At 41.9% G+C, this 20,378-nt stretch overlaps 1 protein-coding gene across 6 annotated transcripts in view; it reads right to left on the bottom strand.

Annotated features, from left to right (window-relative positions):
* The window catches only part of fhod3a (formin homology 2 domain containing 3a), a 60,698-nt gene that overhangs the window by 2,505 nt on the left and 37,815 nt on the right, over positions 1-20,378 (bottom strand). Inside the window, exons 6-28 of one of the 6 annotated variants that reach the window (XM_044335423.1) lie at positions 18,665-18,759; positions 18,086-18,197; positions 17,814-17,908; positions 17,483-17,626; positions 17,031-17,266; positions 16,795-16,821; positions 15,542-15,661; positions 14,825-15,232; positions 13,765-13,824; positions 12,781-12,915; positions 12,238-12,288; positions 9,962-10,179; positions 8,450-8,767; positions 6,836-7,545; positions 6,356-6,496; positions 3,959-4,117; positions 3,679-3,861; positions 2,614-2,733; positions 2,139-2,300; positions 1,104-1,294; positions 707-911; positions 528-551; positions 55-271 (exon numbers count right to left, since the gene is read on the bottom strand). In XM_044335423.1, coding sequence (XP_044191358.1) covers positions 55-271; positions 528-551; positions 707-911; positions 1,104-1,294; positions 2,139-2,300; positions 2,614-2,733; positions 3,679-3,861; positions 3,959-4,117; positions 6,356-6,496; positions 6,836-7,545; positions 8,450-8,767; positions 9,962-10,179; positions 12,238-12,288; positions 12,781-12,915; positions 13,765-13,824; positions 14,825-15,232; positions 15,542-15,661; positions 16,795-16,821; positions 17,031-17,266; positions 17,483-17,626; positions 17,814-17,908; positions 18,086-18,197; positions 18,665-18,759 — 4,131 coding nt within the window. The remainder of the gene's footprint in view (positions 1-54; positions 272-527; positions 552-706; positions 912-1,103; positions 1,295-2,138; positions 2,301-2,613; positions 2,734-3,678; positions 3,862-3,958; positions 4,118-6,355; positions 6,497-6,835; positions 7,546-8,449; positions 8,768-9,961; positions 10,180-12,237; positions 12,289-12,780; positions 12,916-13,764; positions 13,825-14,824; positions 15,233-15,541; positions 15,662-16,794; positions 16,822-17,030; positions 17,267-17,482; positions 17,627-17,813; positions 17,909-18,085; positions 18,198-18,664; positions 18,760-20,378) is intronic. The other 5 variants (XM_044335424.1, XM_044335425.1, XM_044335428.1 and 2 more) reach the window with 5 other exon arrangements.

Here is a 20,378-nt window from a genome sequence, read left to right as displayed (position 1 = left end):
TTTTATAGTTTAATTATCTGAGTGATCCTGTAAGGAACCTCCAGTCACCCTCACCTCCCCGTCCAGGCCGTGATCTGGTCCGTGTCCGGAGCCCCGGTACTACGCTGCTCTCCTTGTCGCCACCGCTGAGGCTGGTTCTCAGCACCGCTTTCATGTTTTCATGCTCTGCAGCGTCCTCTGCGTGGCCCAGACCCTGAGGCTGCTCGCTCTCCTGGCTGCCACTAGGGACGCTGTTGTTGCTGCTGGAGCCACGTCTGCCTGAGCCACGTGACTGAGGGGGGAGACAGGAAGAAACAGAATGAGAGGTTGTAAGAAGTACTTTGGACTTTGACTCAAACATTCCAGCGCTGAAGCATCAACGGCAACATCCAGACAAAAATGAATGCAATGCCTAATGCATTTTAATGATCCACTCAAATGTTTCAATCTGTTTAAAGGAAACTTTAAGGTAAAGTGGTGGAGTTTTGGTTAGTGGGATCATGCAGACACACATATAAAGACACACATGCAGAAAGGCATGGTGATACCTCGCTCTCCTCTTCCTCATCAGACTACAGGGGAAAAAAAGAGTGAAAGTCAAAGAATAGATCAAAGAAAATAAAGGGAAAAAAGTGAAAGAGCGGCGCTAGATTTGGAAAAAGAAGAACATGAAAATAAAGCTGAAAGTCTGAGTGTGTATTTGGGATTGTGTCTGTGCGATGCTCACAGGAGCGTTGACGTCTATAATCATTTTTCCTCGGGTCTTGTTGCGTTCGCGGTGGTCGGCCCGTTTCTGTTTCTGCTGCAGCACGCGGTCTCGGGTAGTTCGGTACTCCAGTGCGAACTCACTGAGGATCTTACTGAACCTGTGGACACTGATCTCTCTCACACTGTAGGCTGGATGACCGAGGAACAACAGGAACGAATGGAACCTAGGAGGAAGAGGAGGAAAGGAAAGGAGAGGAAGAATGAGACCATTGTTGCTCAAAACACAATTTCACATCAATATTTTATTACAAGGGCAGCTAATCTGGTTTTACTGGATTTATTTTGAACAAACGCATATCGTAAACTAGACTAATAAAAAAATCTGAAAAAAGTTGTGGTGAGAGGAGCTACTGTACCTGTTGATGATCCTGCGGTGGACGATCTTGAGGATGATAATCCTCTCAGCACAGTCTTTGAGGAAGTCAGACATCTTCTGCTTCAGCTGGGGCTTCATCTCATGCTTGGCGATCACTTTCAGATGGTCCCATGAGGCTTTGCAACGCCGCTCCATCTGACACAGGTTTTCCTGCAGCTGGTCGAAATCCACCTGACGGCAGAGACGATGCAAATCAGAGGCTTTGTGAATGTAGAAGAAAGGTGCTTTAGAAAATTTGCATTCAAAACAAAATGTGGGAAGTCCTCTGAGTGGCTGTTTTGCATCACTCTTTTAAAGATTTCCATATCAGTCAGCCACAGTGTAAAACATCATACAGGAATTTAATCTTTTATCAATAACTTAATATAAATACTTATTAACATGAGTTCTTTTGACTTGATGCTTTGAATTGATGAGTGTTCATTGAACTCATCAAATAAGGTCACAGTAAAGCCATTTCAGGTCAATTTTGATCTTCACCTAAGATGTTCCTGTGACTGACCAGCACCTGACTGAAAATACTGGCTGTGCATGGGGAGTTCTGTTCACAGGTTAGTATCCGCTTCAGTTAGCACCGCAGTACTATTTTAATTTAACAAAGTCGCTGTGAGCAACCTGATGATAGAACTGGTCCAGGTACAAAGTGGCTCCAACAGTAGCACCCACATATAAATTCAGGGCTGGGCTCTGGAAATGAACTCTTCAAACTGACAAAATGTAACTAGAAAGCAAATCTGACTGTGACATGTTCCTGTTTGACTAAACAGTTGTTGAATAAACTGAATATCCTCAGTTTATTGAACTTGTTTTTTCAAATTCAGTGAAACTCAAGTCAGTTGTTTTACATTACAACAACCGATGAACCAATTTTGAACAAATTATTCAACTTAAGTTCAGTTAACTCACAATTTTAAGGCAGCAGCAAAAATTGTGTTACCAAGTTGAACTTCACATGTTTTACAGTGCTTAGATACAACATAGAGTAGAGCTTTACTATTTATTACTGAGTGCCTACTTTGGCAGAACGAGTGATGGCTCCAATCTCGGAGTAGAGGTCAGTGCTCTGAGGGAAGTTCTCCACCACCACAGAGCAGGCGTGATGCAGCAAAGACTGCTTATGAACCGTGTCCTTTACTTCTGGAACCTTCTCCAAGTACGTCAGCTCGAAACCTTTAGCCTAGACACATGGGCACACCAATTATTAAAAAAGAAACAAATCTAACTTAACTTACTGTGCTTCCTTTTATGTATTCTTATGGTATAATTATACATATTATAAGGCACTATAAAGTACATCTGACTTCCTCTAATTATAGAAGCTAATATGTGATGTAATTTTTTAACTACAAATTACAGACTTAGAAAATTCACACACAATTAAAATCACCCACTATCTCTTCAATTACAACTAACTGCTAGCACAAACAAAGGATGCTAGTCATTATGTCCCAGTGTGACGATGATGTGAACCTGTAATCGTCATGACTCACATTGGTTCCATTGAGGAAGTTTCCAATGGCGAGCAGTGTGGCGAGGATGTAGCGTAGAGTTTTGTTCTTCTCCAGCTGTTCCATACCCTCCTTCAGATCCTGCAGCGGCTCTGCTACTTCCTGAGATGGTAAAACACACACATCATTAGTTGAGTCAATTAAGCCTTCTAACAACATGTGTTTCATTAGTCCGTGGTGAACAGGTGCACCTCATCTCCTTCCACAAATCATCTGCGCTGGTTTGAGGTCATGAGAGGTTGTTTAAAGGTTGTTGCCTTGGTCAGCCTTTGCTATCAAACATGGTTCTGATTACATAAACTTTTTGTTTTTGTGCAGCAGGTTCTTCTGCGCGCATGTGTTTGTGTGCCTGCACGGTATGTTGCCCTCCATTAAGCCTCCCACTACCAAACCGTCCCACAGAGTCGATTCGGGAATGCCGCTCTGCCAAACATACGGTCAGGAATCGTGCCTTTCATGGAGAGATTAAAGACAACTACATCCTGCGGAAAGCCGTAAAATTTACAGGACAGCAACGGAGGGGCGGCATGTTTTTCATTCTCTGGGTTTGACTTTGAACTTCTCCTCCTGGATGCATTCTTTGCTCGCGTAAAACATGGTGTACCAGAAGAAGACAAGGCGCCGTTAATAAGCGTGCATATTTTGCTATGATGTTATGATGTAACTATGCTGATGTTTTGCGGATGTTTTTTGTACTAAAGAGATGTTGATACTTACTGACACAAGCGTAACACACACATACGCATGCGTGCACACACACATACACACACACACACACAGATGCACACATGCTGTGCACATTTACTCAAACCTTTACGGTGCAGAGTTCATTTGGCTTTGTGTGCACATGTCTGTTTCTGCTTTAATAAAAACCACTTTCACTTGCTAAGTATGATTTTAAATGTGCATTCAATAATGGCTTTTGTTTGGCCTTCACTTCTCCAAAGTCTTACAAAAACTATCTACTATTTTTTCTGAATTCTTTTTGTTTTACTAAAAGGTTAACAGTTTTAATTGTTAGAAGTGCTTTCCCATGTTTGCACAGACCTTCTCAGTGGCTTCGTAGTCCATCTTAAAGGCCCAGAGCTGGAGTCTGGCAGAGAGCTCGCTGATGGAGGACAGAGTAAGGAGGAACTGCTCTGCTGAGCCCAGTGGGACATCGGGGTTAGCCAGCTGGGCCTCCTGGATCTTCTGCTTCTCCTCCTCTGTGGGGATCATCGTCAGGATTTTCTGAGGGGGAAGATATCATATACAAGAGGAAAGATGTTAAAGAGTTTCAGTCATGAACATCGCTCTCTTTCTTTTCGCCATTGTCTGTATCTCTCACCTCTATGCCCTCCTTGTTCAGCGCATATTCGTCAAAGTTAAGGATGGCCGTTTTGATAGTGCGAGGTGGAGGCAGAACCGTCAGACCTATGTTGATGGCATTACTCCTCTTGGAATCCAGAACGATGATCTCCTGGCGTTTACCGTCTGCTGCTGTTTTCTAGGACACACAAAAACACAGAGAGGGTCACTGCTGGGTCTCTCTCTCTCTCACTCTCCCTCCATGTCTGTTTTCTTGGGGTGGTCCGCTTTATGGGCTTGTAAGGATTAGAGGGATCATCACTCAGGTTACATTGACTGCAGCTGTGAGAACTATATGTTTAGTAGAAGCAGAAAATACCATCACATGTTATATATATATACTGTGTGTGAGTGTTTATGTGGATGTTTGCATTAACGCAAGTCTGCAGATGTACTGCATTGTTACTGCATGTGTACAGATGACCTCACCAGCGCTCAAGGCTATTAAAAGCCATTAGTGTGCGCAAGTTGTAATAAGTCACCACATAAAAGAGTAACAGAATAGGTGCTAAGACTTGGTTATTGCAACTAGGAAATTATATACTCACCATATGAAGACTGGTAGACAGCTCATGTTGTAGATTATGCTGTGATGATACTGAAGAGTAACTTCATTTTTAACTATGTTTTTGGCTCACTTCCCTCATAAAAACCTTTATTAAAATGTTTTATAGAATACATAACTATATTTGTTGATGATGGTCTTTTTTCCATTACTGATGCACTGACTGGTAACACATAATGACTATGTGTTACAACACAGGTATTATTTTTCTGTTGATGTCAGATGTCAGATACAAGTAAAACCAGCAAAAAGAGCACATTAAAGCTTGCAAAAACCAAAAATAGTGTAACTGAGAAATTCAGACATTATCAAAAACCTTCTGAAATAAGACCAAAGATTGGTATCTCTAACCTCTACTAGCACATACGTAAATCTGCAATAACTGATTTTCTAACCACTTAGGGGCAGTGGAACAAAAGCTGTGAACACAACACTGACATTACCACCTTTTAACTTTAAATGGCGCACTTTGTAGCAAAAAGTGGCATATTTAAAGATCCACCACATACAGAACAACATTAGCATTCATTTAGAGTCGTGTGTCTGGCCACCTGATGCATATAAATCCAATATTCACTCTTTTCAGTTCTGTTTCTGGTCTCCACTGACTCTTGGGGGAAATATCTGGCTCTTTAGCTGCTAAATCTTCCTCTCTGTTCATCAGAGTTGCAGTTGGGCAGGAGAGTACAGTGGGTTTTTAGAGCTTTGATTGATTCTAGCTGCTTTAACATTCTGATGAGACCATTTGTGACACACTATATTGTAAGTACAAGTGTTTTCCATCTATTAAGCACCCATGCATAAAGCATAACCAAAGGTAAGAAAATTATAGAACAAAATGAGAGAGCCTGCCAGAGCAATAACAAAGCAATATCAGCAGAGTCTGCCCTGACTTCTGAATTCTTTGATACCCTGGAGGTCCTCTAAGTTCTGGATTCTCTCATTGACTGACAACTTAGCTTGAGCTGTTTTGATACTGAAGCTGCAGACCACCATCATTCTGTTACATTATGTGTAGACCAGCAGCCCAGCTGAGGTGAGTTTCTAACTGATTCGGCTCTAACAGAAGCTGTGGTTTTGAAGTAGGGGCTCAGGAGTTCAAAGTGTGAGAGGCCTGGTTTTGGGTCCCCATCTTAGCAGACCATACTCTTCTTATTTAGAGGCTTTGTGAGCATTACAACAGATTCAAGTTCAGTTCGATCAGGATCAGAACACACATGACCCCGCTTAACCCTTAAAACCTTGAAAGTACTGGAGATAATGGACAAAACCTACCAGGCTGTTTGACTGGCAACCAAGAGGTGTTCAAAAACCAGTGCAGAAGTACATGAAATGTCATGAGAACAAAATAGATAGTACATGACTCCTCACAAAGTTCTGCAATTTATACGAGGGGCTGGTATGACTTAAAATATTCTACATGATGTGGTGGGTTAAGAATTTCCCAAATAGAAATCTCACATGGTGCAAGGTGACCACGAAACATGGCCATCTTTTGCTCAGTGAGTAACAAAAATGTCAGATTTTTAATCTGGTACAGTAACACCACCTTTTGGCATCGCTGACTCACAGATAAATGAAAAATGTAATGTCTATGGACTGAAAAGCTTCATTTTTAAAATGCTCCTCTACATTCCTCTAACTTTTGTCAAAACCCAGTTTGAGTCCACCATGTGTGATGTGAGATGGATGAACAAATAAATGAACAAACTGACAGCACTTCCCTCAGAGGCAATTGTGATTAATAGTTGGGTTAGTCGAGGAATTTGATCATAAACCTCTGTGTTCCCAGTTCAGACACTGGTTGTTTACCTTTGTAACTGGTATTTCCTTTGACTTCGACTCAAACAGGTGTTCCAGTTTGGCTGTGTCTAATTTTACTGAATCCAGTTTGGACCATAACGAGTCTCCACTCCGCTTGTAGTCCCTGTATTGAGAGTCTGTTGGACGCACCTGATCACAAACAGAACAAGAAAGAATTGGATGAGACATGTGTTGGACTTTCCAACAATAAAAGAGGCAAATGAGAGACACTCCACACAAACAACAATGATTAATAGCAGCAACGGGAACATGTCGGGTGAGTCATTTTGTTTTTGATGACTCCTCAATTACTGGCTGATTAAAATGTGATGTCTTTCGAGAAGTCTTCATCTTGGTCTACTGGATCTCCTGCATGGCCGACAATAAAGGTCAAACATCTACACAAAGTTAAGAAAGGTTAAGAAAAACTAGTTACTAAAGATGTTTTGTGTGTACCTGGTTCATGTAAATGTGTCTGTCTTGACTCACCTCACTCCAGAAGAGCCTGATTGTCTTCTTCTTCTTGTTGAAGAGAGGCGGCTCCGGAGGAGGAGGCACTGGAATTGAAGAGCTAGAAGAAGGGAGAGGAGGAGGCCTCATAATCCCTATCAAGGGAGGAGGTGGGGGGCAGCTGCCTAGCATAGGTGGGGGTGGAGGTAAGTGGGGGATGAAGGGCGGAGGAGGCGGAGGGGGAGGGAGCTCGCTGCATCCGCCCATCAAGACGGCATCCAGAATGTCTTTGTCATCATCCTCCGTCAGGTCGGTGAAGTTGATGTCCCCAATGCGCAGCTCTCGAGGGCTGGCCAGGAGCTGGTCCCAGATCGTGTCCGATTCCTTTTTGGGTGGAGGAGGAGGAGGCTCATTGGCTTGGACGTCCAGGTGAGGGCTGGCCATACCGAAGTCCTTGATCAAGTTTCCAAACCGCTCAGCAAATGGGCGGATGCTCCTGCGTGCATCTGATTTGTCAGCTTTGTTGTCGCCCTCTGCGTCACCCTCCAGTTGCCCGTCAGCGTCCTCATGTGTCTCTTTGTCTTCTCCCTCTCCTTTCTCTTTCTCTCTCTCTTTCTCCTTCTCTGCATCCTCCTCTTCCTCCTCTTCATCACTGGGTTTCTTGTTCTGGGAGTACAGCATGTCCAGCATGAAGAGCTTGCTGTTGAGGAGTTTGCTGCACTGCTCGTTCATCTCTGCCTCTTTAAAGCCTGAAAGAGAGGGTGATGGGGTTAAGAGGAGAGAGGGATATTAAAGAGTGCATACTATGTATTATTGCCATTGTCAAGGAGACTTTAGTACCTTACAGTATCATCAGGATGGAATGAATTAGAAATACAATATAATAACATATTTATTATTATTAAGTTTACATACTGATGTATTTTCTTCTTAACATTTTACACTTTTCTTTTTCTTTTGTGGTCTTGATTCCAGATTTCTATGATCTTCGACTTTTGACATGTCATGTTCTTGGTCTAATTTTACTGTTGGATGATGTTCTAGTCATTCATTACTCTGCAAAATCACCATTTTTTTCCAAATGTAATACAATCTTCAACATATTTGTCCATCCACTGTATAAGACTCTCATCTGAAATAGTATTACTGATAATGGGACCATACCACCAACTTAAGACTGTAGCATTGGAAAAACATTGCTTGTGGTTTTGAGATTACAATCGACCTGCAACTGGTCTTGACATTAAGTTACGCTTACTTTCTCTGTTGCTCATCAAAGCAATTTCCCTTCTCATCAATCATTTGCAACACTGATTTTTTAAAATATTCTGAAACCTGCATTGTGGTTACATCCATGTCTGCTATGCTGGCAGCAGAATGGTCTCTTGTGTTGTTGCCTGTGTGCTTGTGCATGTGTCCTCATGCACGAACACGCAATACAAACGAAATGGGGACCCACCCTTCAAAATATTGCTCAATAGCAATATTTACTCTTGGTAAAAGAATCCACAGGTTACCTTTAAACATGTACGTTGGTGTGAAGTAGCGGATAATGCTAATAAGGTATCATTAAGTATATCCATCCTAACAAGTGAGACTTAACTAGATTTGAAAATGATGTAACTTGAATGTTTTGCAGTAAAAACTACCCACCATTCTCATTGCTGCCTCTCTCCTCTCTCTCCAGAGTGCTGCTGGCGGAGGAGATGCTGGAGGCCGAGCAGTTGTCCTTCTCGTTCACTTCCTCATTCTGTCGCTCCTTGTCGCTCAGGATGCCACTGTCCTCCTCCGCCTCCTCTCTCTCCTTCTCTGGTTCCTGCTCAGGCTCCTCAGCTTCCTCCTCCTTTTCTTCTGCTGTTTCCTTCTGCACTTCCTCTTCTTCCTCCTCTTTCTGTTCTTCCTCCTCTTCAGCAGTGGCCTCTGCCTCTTTTTCCTCGGTTTCTACGCTGGCGCTGGAGTTATCGGCCTCTCCTGTCACAAAAGTCAGATTTACTTTATTTTTCTAAGATGCTGATATGCTATCTCTATCTCTCATGCCTTGATTTGGCATTTATCACACTTATCACACACACTTATCTGCAATGAAATACAGTTTGAAACATGTGACATGGCTGTCATTTTAAAGGAGCCTCTGTTTAGGCACATACACTTACAAGAAAAACAAAAACACTAATGTAAACAATATGGCAGGTACACAAAGTTAGGTTGTCGCAGGACCAGGACGGGAACAGGAAATGAAGAATTAAGTTCCTGTTTACGTTAAAACATACTCACGTACACGGTACACCCACATGTAACACACAGTACAGTCCGTGCAGTGATGCAGGCGGGGTTAGAATAACACGGCGATGTGAGGCCTCATACACTCAGCTACAGTACCTCAGCTCACGGCGACACATTCACTCCAAAACAAGGCTGTTTTCTTACACAAGATGTTTTGGCATCACACTTTCAAAAAGGTCTTTCAAAAATGCATATGACCCTTTCACCTATATCCTCTCTCTTTCTCTGTTTTTTTGGTTTTCTTTTGAGCCCTCACTGACGGTGTCCCCTCCTCTCCCTCACTATTTTCCACAATCTGTCTCTCCTCTCCTTCTTTTGCTCACGCCTGCATGCTAATTTAAATGGCAGGCTGCAAACTGAAACAATTTAAGGTTAAGAATGATTGCTTTGGGGCGCTCTGTTGGAAATTGAACTGGCAACCTTCTGGTTTTAATTATAACTCCTGAAAGTAAAAGCTATACAAGTGCTCTGAACTAACAAACAGAAACAACCTTAAAAACATTTGTTAGCATGTTAAATCAAATGGCTCTCCCACCACGATTTGTTAAATTGCTTCACACTATAACATAGCATAGTCTTATTTTACAGTAGTAGTGGTAGTGTGAACAGTACTAGCAGGAGAAACAGTAGCAGTCGCCCTAGTAATACTGAACACTATATATGTTATAATATAAAACCTAACAGGTATTTGGCTAGAGTTTTACAATTAAATCATCTAAACAAGCAGGTAAACATGTGGGCTTTACATCTCATCATCTAAACAATTTTGGACTTGTTAATGACCCACATCCCCTCAGAGACACGGTGTTATTAGTCAAAAATATACGCCGCTGTTCGCTACATGACAGCCACTCCATCAAGTAGTATGCTAAATTCTCCTACCAGTCTCAGAGGGCGTGTAGGGGGTGGCGGGGGTCTCGGCTTCGAGGTCAGCCTCTGCCTCCTCCTGGGAGGCAAATGAGGATGGGGTGCTGCTGCGCGATGATGAGGGCCAGGCCTCCGAGGGTTCAAAGGTCAGGTCGAGGTCAGGGCGAGTCCTTGACACCCGGACGCGATTCCTCTCGCACTCCTCCGCCGCCAGACGATCCAAGTTCTTATACCTGAGGGGGAGAGAGGGAGGATCAGAGGAGGCAAAAATAGAGTCAGAGACCCCTTTCTCAGCGGTGCTGCTCTCAGTGTTGATATTTGCCAATTCGCTAAACTAAACCACTAGCAACCCCTCTTTGCTGTTTTATTGGAATTCCTCACAAAATCCAATCCTACTACGTTAACCTTTAAAGACTCATCTCAATTTCTCCTCTAAACTACCAGCCCATCTCACTCCTCTACCTTGCCTAATTAATCGTCCGTAAAGCATATTCAGTGCATTCATCACTAATTTCCTGCAGTCAAGAGGATCAACATTCCGCTCTCCTTTTCTGTCCTGTCTAGACAAACACCCAGCTATCACCAGCAGTCCAAATATGAAAACAGAGGAAGTTTTAGAGAAGAAGAGACAGTGTTAGGGAGGAGGATGGCAAGAATAGGAGAGCGACAGGGAAGAAGAATGGGAGAGATGGGGTGAAGTTAATGTTAGCTTGGCTGCTGAAAGGCCAAACATCAGAAGTGAATCAGAGTAAACCTGTTCAAGATGTGCCTCGATCGGTTCTCCTCCCTTGTCCTTTTCCTCTCTCTTCCTCCCTCTTCTTCTTATTCTCCCCCTACCAAACTTTACCATTCAACTTGCCTGCCAGAACAGAGATTGGGGGCACCGAAACAAGTCTCTCCCTCTCTCTTTCTTTCTCTAACCCCTCCTCTTTCCCACCGTGCTATGAATGTGTGGTGCTTCTGTTCAGACTTCATTAGCATCAGGCCACTTCAGAGGTCTGAGGAAACTGGATACTAATATATATGTGCGTTTGTGTGCGTGTACACACGATAAAGCATGAAATTGAGCGAATGAGGGAGAGGGGCCAATTGTGTATTGTGTGCTTGAACCCTCCCATATATGCTGTATATCTTTACACACTTAGAAATAAAGTGTTGAGTGACAGCAAAAACACTCTAACATACCAGTCTACTACTGTAAGCACTGTTTATGTCTATACATCACTCTTTGATAACTGTTTGTGTTCACTAAGCTGTACCCAACCAATAACTCGATATATTACCAAATATTGGACTGATATTGCCACTGTATTAAAATCTGATCACAGCAAATTAGTAGTGATACGACTGACACTGTGAATGAGAATAATACCACCTGAATTGTCACGATTTATTTAGTTAGCAAAATTAATTCACCCCAGGCACTCTTAAAACTCTGTAGGAGCCTAAAAACACATGTTTTTCTGATAATACCATAAATACATCAAGCTCTCCTGTGGATCCGATCTCCCACATCGAATCAAACTGCACTTGGTTTGTCTTTCTTTCCTTCTGTCTCCCTCTTGTTCTCTCTCTGTTTCAACAGTGACTTAAGTGAAGCCAGCAGCAAGAAGTGAAAGCACTGTAGACTGTCGACAGAAGAAGCAAAGGAAGGAGGAGAAGAAGGAGAAAGAAGAAGAACAAAAAGGAGAACAAGAGGAAGGAAATGAGAAGTAAGAGGAAAGGAAGACGTTTTACCTCCTCATATGTTAAAATTCTGTGATGAGCAGCAAAGTGGATTTGGATTTTTTAAAATTGTCATCATTCCCCACTAATATATACAATGTTGACTATGATCAGTACTAAATCTGATCGTGACCTCACATACCCTCTCTTTCTTCTTGAGATTCCCATCTGCACACAAACATAGATTTATTAGGCTCATGAAAATTCTTCGTATGTTTGTGTTCGGATGTGCATGTACTTCAGTGAAAAGTGTGTCTGTGTACGCGCACGTGCTTTCAATGTGAAAGGCTTGTCGAATCCTGGAATCTGATTTCTTCACAGCACGCAGCTAAAACAATCAAGCCCTTGGCAGTTAAAATACAGCTCCTTAAAAGAGGAGAAACAGGCAGACGGAGCAAAGAAAATCGGTTCAGTATCCCCTCGGCCTCTGGCAGCAAAGGGCACCTTTTTAACCTGAAAACAATTAGACTATTACCGAGCTTCCCAAACCACAGCCTGAAACATATTCCCCCCGGGTTCAGCTGTTCTGCGTGTGTGTGTTGTTTTGATTTAGTGCACACACTTACCTCTCATCCCGCGCAAGCCTGGCCTCTTCCATTTTATCCACATAGTTGCGGCTGTGAGGGACACACAAACAGAGAGTTTTAAAACATAATAATCATACCCTTCATAAAAGCACAGTCAGTATGGTCTTCTGTAGGCCTGCTGGTATGAATATATCATGTTTGCACATCACACACACAAGCAGTTAAGGTATTTGTTTAACCCATACCTTCATACTCTTTCTTGTGTGTTTCCATCTTTGATTTTCCTAAGGTAAGATGACTTCTTTCAGACTATTACTCTCAGATTTTAAATACATATTCCAGATATTTTGCTCACTCATTATGTTGCAAAATGAATGAATATCTTTTAGAAACATGGTGTTTATCACTCCAGTTGAATTCCACAGACTTTTAGAAGCTATGCCAAGAAATATTTCATGTTTGGTTCATGGTGGCCCAACACCTTAACAAGACATATCATGTTGGTTTTCCTTTAACTGGTTATTCATCTGTACAAATGGTTCATTTAAAAAAAAAAAAAAAACAAAGTCAGCGATGCCTCACCTGTGCTTGTTCCTCTCCTCTCTCTCTATCCTCTGCAGCCTCTCCTCTCTCTCCACACGGCGGCGCTCTCGCTCGGCCGCCAAAGACTCCTGGTGTTGTCTGTAGGAGGAGGACAGAAGACCTCCAAGTGCAGGCCTGAAAGAGAAGCAAAAACATTGATTTAAACCACTGCCAAGTCAGTATAATCCAGATGATAAACAGAACATTTCTCTTTTTTATCATTTATTGTAGAGCTTAAACAATTGGTCGATTAATTAATTGGTCAAGCGACAGAAAATTATTTGTCAGCAAATTTGATAATTATTTGATTAATTGTTTAAGTGAGTTTAAAGGAGAAATGCTAAAAATAATTGTTTGATTAAGCCTCCCAAATTGAATATTTGTGGTTTTGGGCTGCTGTTGAGACAAAACAAGCAATTTAAATATGTCAACATTTTTCACTATTTTCAGACATTATATATACATTATAAAAACAAATCACAATCATTATTTGATAATTAAAAAATCATTAGTTTCAACCCTAGTATATTAATTTTTTTTCTGCTTTACGACAAAGTTTAAAATTATGTCTAGTATGTAATATAATGAACGCATCACTGTTTTTTCATCTGCTGGCTCACAAATGCCACAAAATCTTTTCATGATACACATATTCATTGTGTATGCAGTGCTTCTATACAGTATGTGTAGGTATGTATGTAGCATGCCATAAATTATGTTTTCATGGCATGGAAGAAATTTGAGCAGCTCATTAACAAGGGAACCAGAGAGCTGAAATCACATTTACTTCAGTATGTCATCACCATGAATACACCACGGGACTGCACACAAACCATACTTGTTACACATGTGAGTGTGTTCATGTTTGTTCATGCAAACACACATGAATATGTACTTTTATGTGAACATGTTTAAAATACAGGATATTTTAAGGATGTCTTTGTGCTCTTGTGCAGACGTGATTAAGGTGAAGCCATCTCTCACCTGGAGCTGGTGGGCGTAGAGGGGCTGCTGAGAGAGGAATAGGACATGTGACCTCCATTCCTAGGTGAGAAAGGGAGCAATAAAATGAGTGACAGTGAGTGACTACTGCAGTCACCCAGTTACATGACACCATATTGACTAAGCAGTCAGTGAGAAACCGGTGGCGAGAAAACGAATGTGACACCTTGTTACATAACAGAAATGTTAGTGCAACACCAGAGTGACCCTAATTAGTAACCGCTGTGGTGTTTATTCCCTTTCTGGAAAATTCCAAGCAAGGCATCTCTACTCAGTTACAACCCGCTGTGAATCTGAAAAGACTCTTTGCTAAAATGTATTTCCCTTGACAAGTCATTGAGTGAGTGTTAGCAGGCAACACATCTCTTTTTGAAGTAATATCAGTGTATTGCAAAGGTGTTGTGTGTGTGTACTGTAAAACAGGCAAACAGGGCTGTAAATAGTAGCCTCTTGAATATAAGATTAGCAAGCCACGCAATGTGTAGCTGAGGTGCAGGCCTTTCACAATAAGACAAACACAACAATACTATACATACTAATACTGAAGTGGACAGTGAATGGAGAGAGTAAGGCTCAGAAAATGCAAAGTTCTATAAAAAGATCATGCTAAGAAGCGAGAAGTGACTATACAGATATACAGGTGAAGAGTTGGAAAAGGCATCTGTGAAAAGTCAGCACTTGCATACTGTATTTCTTGAAAAGAAAGGTGATGTAGTGGCACTGGGAAGCAAAGCAAGGCTGTCAAAAAAGTGTGGGAGACTATCAACGCAGTGACGGGACTAAGAAAAAGTGATGTGAAGGAGCAGCAGGTGATAATAAGAATGCTGAAAGTGAGAAGCGGTGCAGTCAAAGAAGTGAAAAGAGCTGGTGAAAAGGGGGAGTTGATGAATAACAAAAGTGGAGATTCAAGCTGGTGCCAGGATGGGAGCCAGAAACGGGAGTGGAAATTGAAAAAGGAAAAGTGCATCTTCGAAGAGATGAAAGGAAAGTTTTCTTTGCTTCTTAAACTCATGGGAGATCACGTTCTGCTGTCACGCCTGACCTTGGAGGTGTCATTTTGGTTGACTGCTCGCTGGGTTTGGCTGGAGCCGGGGGCGACGGCTCCTCATCCAGGTCGTAGGAGAAGAGGTGGAAGGGAGAGTGGGGCATGTAGGGCAGGCGATCGGGGGAGGGACGGGAGCTGCCGCGCAATGGCGGGCTGACCTCCTTGGTTGCTGGGACAGTGATGATAGATTTCTTCCTGGCCAGCAGGCTGGCCAAAAGGGAGGGCTCGGCTGGGGGGCTGAGAGGGGAGGAGAGGGGAAGAGAGGAGGTGGGGGTAGAGGGGGAGTGTTGGGCTGGTGCGGGAGGTGGTTCGGTCCGATTCCGCTGCTCCTCTTTTATACCCTCCTTTCTGGAAGTGATGGCGATGGACTGGAGGGTCGTTCGGTGAACTATGGATGGAGGATGTCTACAGTAGGAACAGAGGAGTGGATGAAGAAGAGGAATAAACATATGAAACTAACCAAATGATTGTTAGCTAGTATGAATGTATCTATCTGTGCCAGTTTAACAGATTCAAGGGTTACAGAGTAAAGCATTGATACTAATAACTAACAAGCACATATGCACATAGGCCACCAAGGACGTCAAACCAACCACATATACAATGGAAAAGAGTCTTTTAATAGCTTTGTGGCCTCATGTACACTCCTCTAGATGAATAAGAAGAGCACAGAACATTATTTCATTTCTACATTACCACCATGTCCTAAAATACCTGGGGGTGGTCTGACTAGACACTGTAAAAGCCCCCTCCTGCTCATCCGAATCAGACTCAGTCACTGGAGTCCCCTCTTCCTCCTCCTCCTCCTCTACCCCATCCTCACATTCCTCCTCTCTGTAGAGGCAGAGGGGGTGAGAAGGGGTGGATGGATGGGTGGATGGATGGAGGGACAATTGAGGGAAGGATTGAAGGAGAGATGAGGCGATACATAAAAATAGCACGCAAATAGAAATCACTAAACTTTTGAAGGAATAAATAGATGGAACAGAGGAAGGGGGGAGATGGAGGGTTAGATGAGACCGATGTGTGTGGAAATAATGATCACAGCTGCGCTACCAAGCAGCTGCACAAGTATTTATATGATGCTAAAAGACAACAAACAAGGACATCAGATAGAGATTAAGTGAGAGGAAAACAAAAGGATTAAGACAACAGAAAACAACAGGAATGAAGGGGAGAATATGTCGTGGCTTGACAACTGACTTCAGATCAGTGTCACCGAGCTGTTTTGTCCAGTGAAACCAGATGAGCCATGTTGCAGTCGAGTCAGCGTGTGCTGCCAGGCGTCGTACCACAAGACCAGAGCCACATGTGTGTGACGTGTGTGTGTGACGAATGGGATGGCCAATAAAAATGTGTTTGTTTGTGCTGAGTGAGCATGCATAATAGAAAGCAGGATGTAGAACAGGCTTTCACCCATCACTTTGTTCAGTAAACCATTATGCAAACAGATTCTCACTCAATTATACACATATTCGCTTTTTTGTCCAGAGATACACAGGCGTGCTAGTGTATAAAGGGACAGAATCGGCTACATCCCCTGGAAGAGGATGAAGAGTGAAAGAGATAAGATGGTGGGGAAAGAAGGGAGAGATTTACCTGATGTAAACAGCAACACCCGCCTCCAAATTTGCCTTTAATACATAAACACACAGCACTAAAAAGCCTGTGCTGGTTTAATAATGTGTATGCTTATATTAGAATTACAAACAAACAGATCAGCAAACCTTGCAGGGTTGTGCAGCTGCTATGAATGGGGTTTTTTTTTTGTATGTTTCTTTTTTCTTAGTGGAGCACGTTGTTTAAGTCTGCACTAGTGTTTCAGAGTCCACACCAAGTGCTGTATGTCAAGGGAGACACACAATTAGCTGTTACAGCATGTAGGTGAAGAGCAGCGGTAGTAATAGATAGGCAGAAGGCCACAGAGGTCAACAGTTGACCTTTCTCTGAGTGACCTTTGAACTTACATGGATGGAAGGCAACCTGACAGTGCTCTAAAGCAGAAAGTAAAAGACAGTCAGAACTTCTCTCTCCAGTTCAGTTATTTTAACACATGTGCATCAAAAAATATCCTGTAAGAAGTGATGACTGAATCGTTCACACCACAGTTATTCTTTGAACCTACTGGACACCCTCCCTCTGTCATGACACTTCATAAAATGACTTGTGGACTGACATTTTTCCATCTTGCCTGCTCCCTCACCTTTCGCTCATGTCCTCAGCCCTCTGGCCACTAAAAGGCTGGAAGCCTGCTCTCTGTGGAGATGCAGGACTGCAGGGGGAAGCGTTACCGGATCGCCCAAGAGAGGCCCTGCGGCTCCGCCTCCTCTCCAGGCCACGCTTCTTATCCCCGCCCCCAAGGCTGGCCCGACGGCGGTCCCGGCGTCCCATTGGTGGAGGCTGGCTGTCATCATCGCCGTCTTCATGCCGTAGGGTCATCTGAAGAAAAAATAGATAGGGTGTGAGGTAGGAGTGGTGACGTGTGGTTCCCACAGAAAAATTTAGCATTGAGCAACTGAACTATAAATACTGTACCAGACATAAGCAGCAGCTAATAGAACTCTACTCTTTAATAAAAAAAAAAAAAAAACAGCATCAGCTTGCAATATTTTCCTTGTGATCTTATGACTGAATATGTTTGAGTATGTCTCAAACCTCATAGATGTTGAGCTGCTCAACCAAGTCCAGATCGGTGCCCTTCCGCCCCAGGTGTCTTTGGGACACTGTCTCCATGCCCTGTTCCTCCAGACCATCCACCATGTCATAGAACGAATCCTGGTCAGGCAGCGCTGCCAGGGTCTGCAAAAAAGGAAAGGAGACAGAGAAAGAGAGGGGATTACTCAGGTGTCGCCATGTACTGTACATCTGACTGAAGAGTCATATCACAAAAAACATTGTTCTAAAATGAATGGAAATAAATCAAGTAACTTTAAGTAACTTTATACTTAACACAATATTTAATAAAAGTCACCATAGACTTAAATACCTTATTGATGAGGGTCATGGCATAGACCAGCAGCTCTGTGTCTACACCATCCTTCTCATGCAAGATCTCCATAGCATTGGACCATGGCTTGCAGCCTGGAAATCACAGATCAATTCATAAATAACAATATGAATTAGTTTGTTATTATCCACCAAACCACCCCATACACTCTCCCTACCTGGGCAACAAACCAAACTATTAAATTGTGTAGACAAACAGAATAAGGAATGATTAGTTCCTCAGCAGTTGATGGTGTATTCAGTACTCTGTACCTCTCTTGGCGTCCACAGCGGTAATGGCTTGTATGAGCAGTGGGGCGTTGGTCTCGGAGTACTCCACAAACACCAGCAACAGCTTCAGAGCTGTTTTTACAACCAGACGAAACTAGGGGGAGAAATATTATTATGATATAACTTTAAATTGAACTGACTTTGTTGGGTGCTTCTATATCAGACAGTTGGAATTTACATTATAAATGTTTTATAGATTTAACTCTATTGGCAGTCAAGAAATACATTTATGACATCAATGATAGATGCAATTCCCTATCAATGACAAGTGGGTATGTGGTATGAATGTGTTGTATACATGGTATTATATGTCCTATGTCTATGTGTTATAGAAAAGAAACAATGCAATGTCTGGTTTTATGTGCTGGAATCAAGACTGTTCAAAGCAGAAGCGTACCTTTAAAAAATACCACAAAACAAACAATAGACACCACCCTCAGGGTCAGAACACAGAATACAATCAATAGCAGATGTTTTTGTGTGCTGACCTGTTTGCAGTTTGTGTGTGTGTGTGTGTGGGATTGGGTTTGGGGAAGATTTAGTATGCATTCATGTCTATACCTTTGAACCAGCAAGAGTGTATAGCCACTGGATTGTCTCGGCGTGGCCAATGACACCGTTCATCCCGTCCACATAGAGCATGATCTGCCCCAGAGCTGAGAACAGGGTAGACAAAAAAAAAGTGGAACAGAAAAGTTAGAGTGAGATAGAGCAAATATAGAAAGATAATTCAACACTTACTCTGAACAAACCATGCATACCAAATGGCAGCTGCACACGGGTAAAGCTACAGTGGCTATAAATAACAGCAGAGGTCATCATGAACAAGGTTTCTTTTTTATGCTTTGGGTTTTTAACGAAAGAAAAAAGCACAGAATACAGTAGAAATTTGAATATTGTTTTTTAATTAATGTTGTTTTCAAGCTTCATTGGTATTGTGTCTTACTTTATTTCCCATCACAGAAACATACCTGTCAATGGTTTTATATGACAGTAGTTGACATATGGTTTCCCTCTCTTCCCTCTCTACTGGGTGTTTACAGGAAATGCTGAAACTGCACTGAATGACCTTTTACTCAGTATTTATGTTTTCATAAACTGTGATTCACTCAATCTTTGATTTGCAAGTTTCAAGTTATCAATGATGGTGAGTAAACAAATACATTTACTCAAGTACTGTGCCTGAGTATCATTTTGAAGTACAGTATATTATAATTTACTTAAGTGTTTTTTACACCACTTTATAATCACTCCATTTATCTGATAGCTATAGTTACTAGTGACTTATAGAAGATAAAGATTGTAATACATACAAAACATGATTTGCTTATCAAATATGTTGTTCGAAATAACTTCCACCTTGACCTGTTTACATGATATTGAATATGTATTGAATATTGAAGAACATTTTGCAGATAACACTTCTGTGAAAAAAGTGAATAAAGGACCTTTACTTGTAGAGTGTTTTAGATTATGGTATTTTTACTTTTACTTAAATAATGGATCTGTATACTTCAGACTAATTAACCCTTAATGGGGATATAAATAAATAAATAAATAAATAAGTCTATGTATGCTCAAATAGTTGGTACCAAATAGCTCTGAAGATCAAAGTTAAATATCCACATGGAGACACCTGGCTGGACACCAAAAGGAAGAAGAATCCCTCTGGAGTATTGAGAAACGGGCTAATTTCTTCCCAATGATCTATTGAGAGACGAAATAGTAAAATGACAGCCCCACTGGCAATTGTGTAGTATCAGTAAGCTGTATGTGTTGAGCTTCTCTGTCAAACTCCAGAGCTGCTTTTGTGTCTTTGTCCATCCCTGCTATTGCTGTATGTCAAAGCACAGGACAGACTGTATTACACCCAAACTTGAAAAGTGAAAGAAAATTAACATATCTAATTTTACCACATGATGAATATAGTTCCCGTGACAACTGAACAAAGCTCACACACATCCTGATCAAGAGAAGGAAAGAACAACTCCTATCCTACCCAACTATTGTCTCTTTGTTTGTTCTTTTGGTTTCCTGTGTTGCATTTCTGTTGTTCAGTCCTTTTGGTCATTTGGTTTTGCTCATTCATGTTATTTGAGTTGTATCTTTAAAGGACTGTATTACATTTTTAGTTAGTTTGTAGTGTTGTGTACCTAAGTTTATGTATTCTGAGACAGTTTGATTTATGATGGGTTGTAGTTTGAGTATTGTGTGTTCTGGGTTTTGGTTTTCTCTTTGCTGTTTCCCTCCTGTGTTCCTGCACTCCTCCCAAACT

This window comes from Thunnus albacares, chromosome 19 (genome assembly GCF_914725855.1).
Source record: "Thunnus albacares chromosome 19, fThuAlb1.1, whole genome shotgun sequence".
In the NCBI taxonomy this organism is placed as follows: Eukaryota; Metazoa; Chordata; class Actinopteri; order Scombriformes; family Scombridae; genus Thunnus; species Thunnus albacares.
Note: the sequence above shows the minus strand (reverse complement) of the source record. Positions and strands in the feature narration are given on the sequence as shown.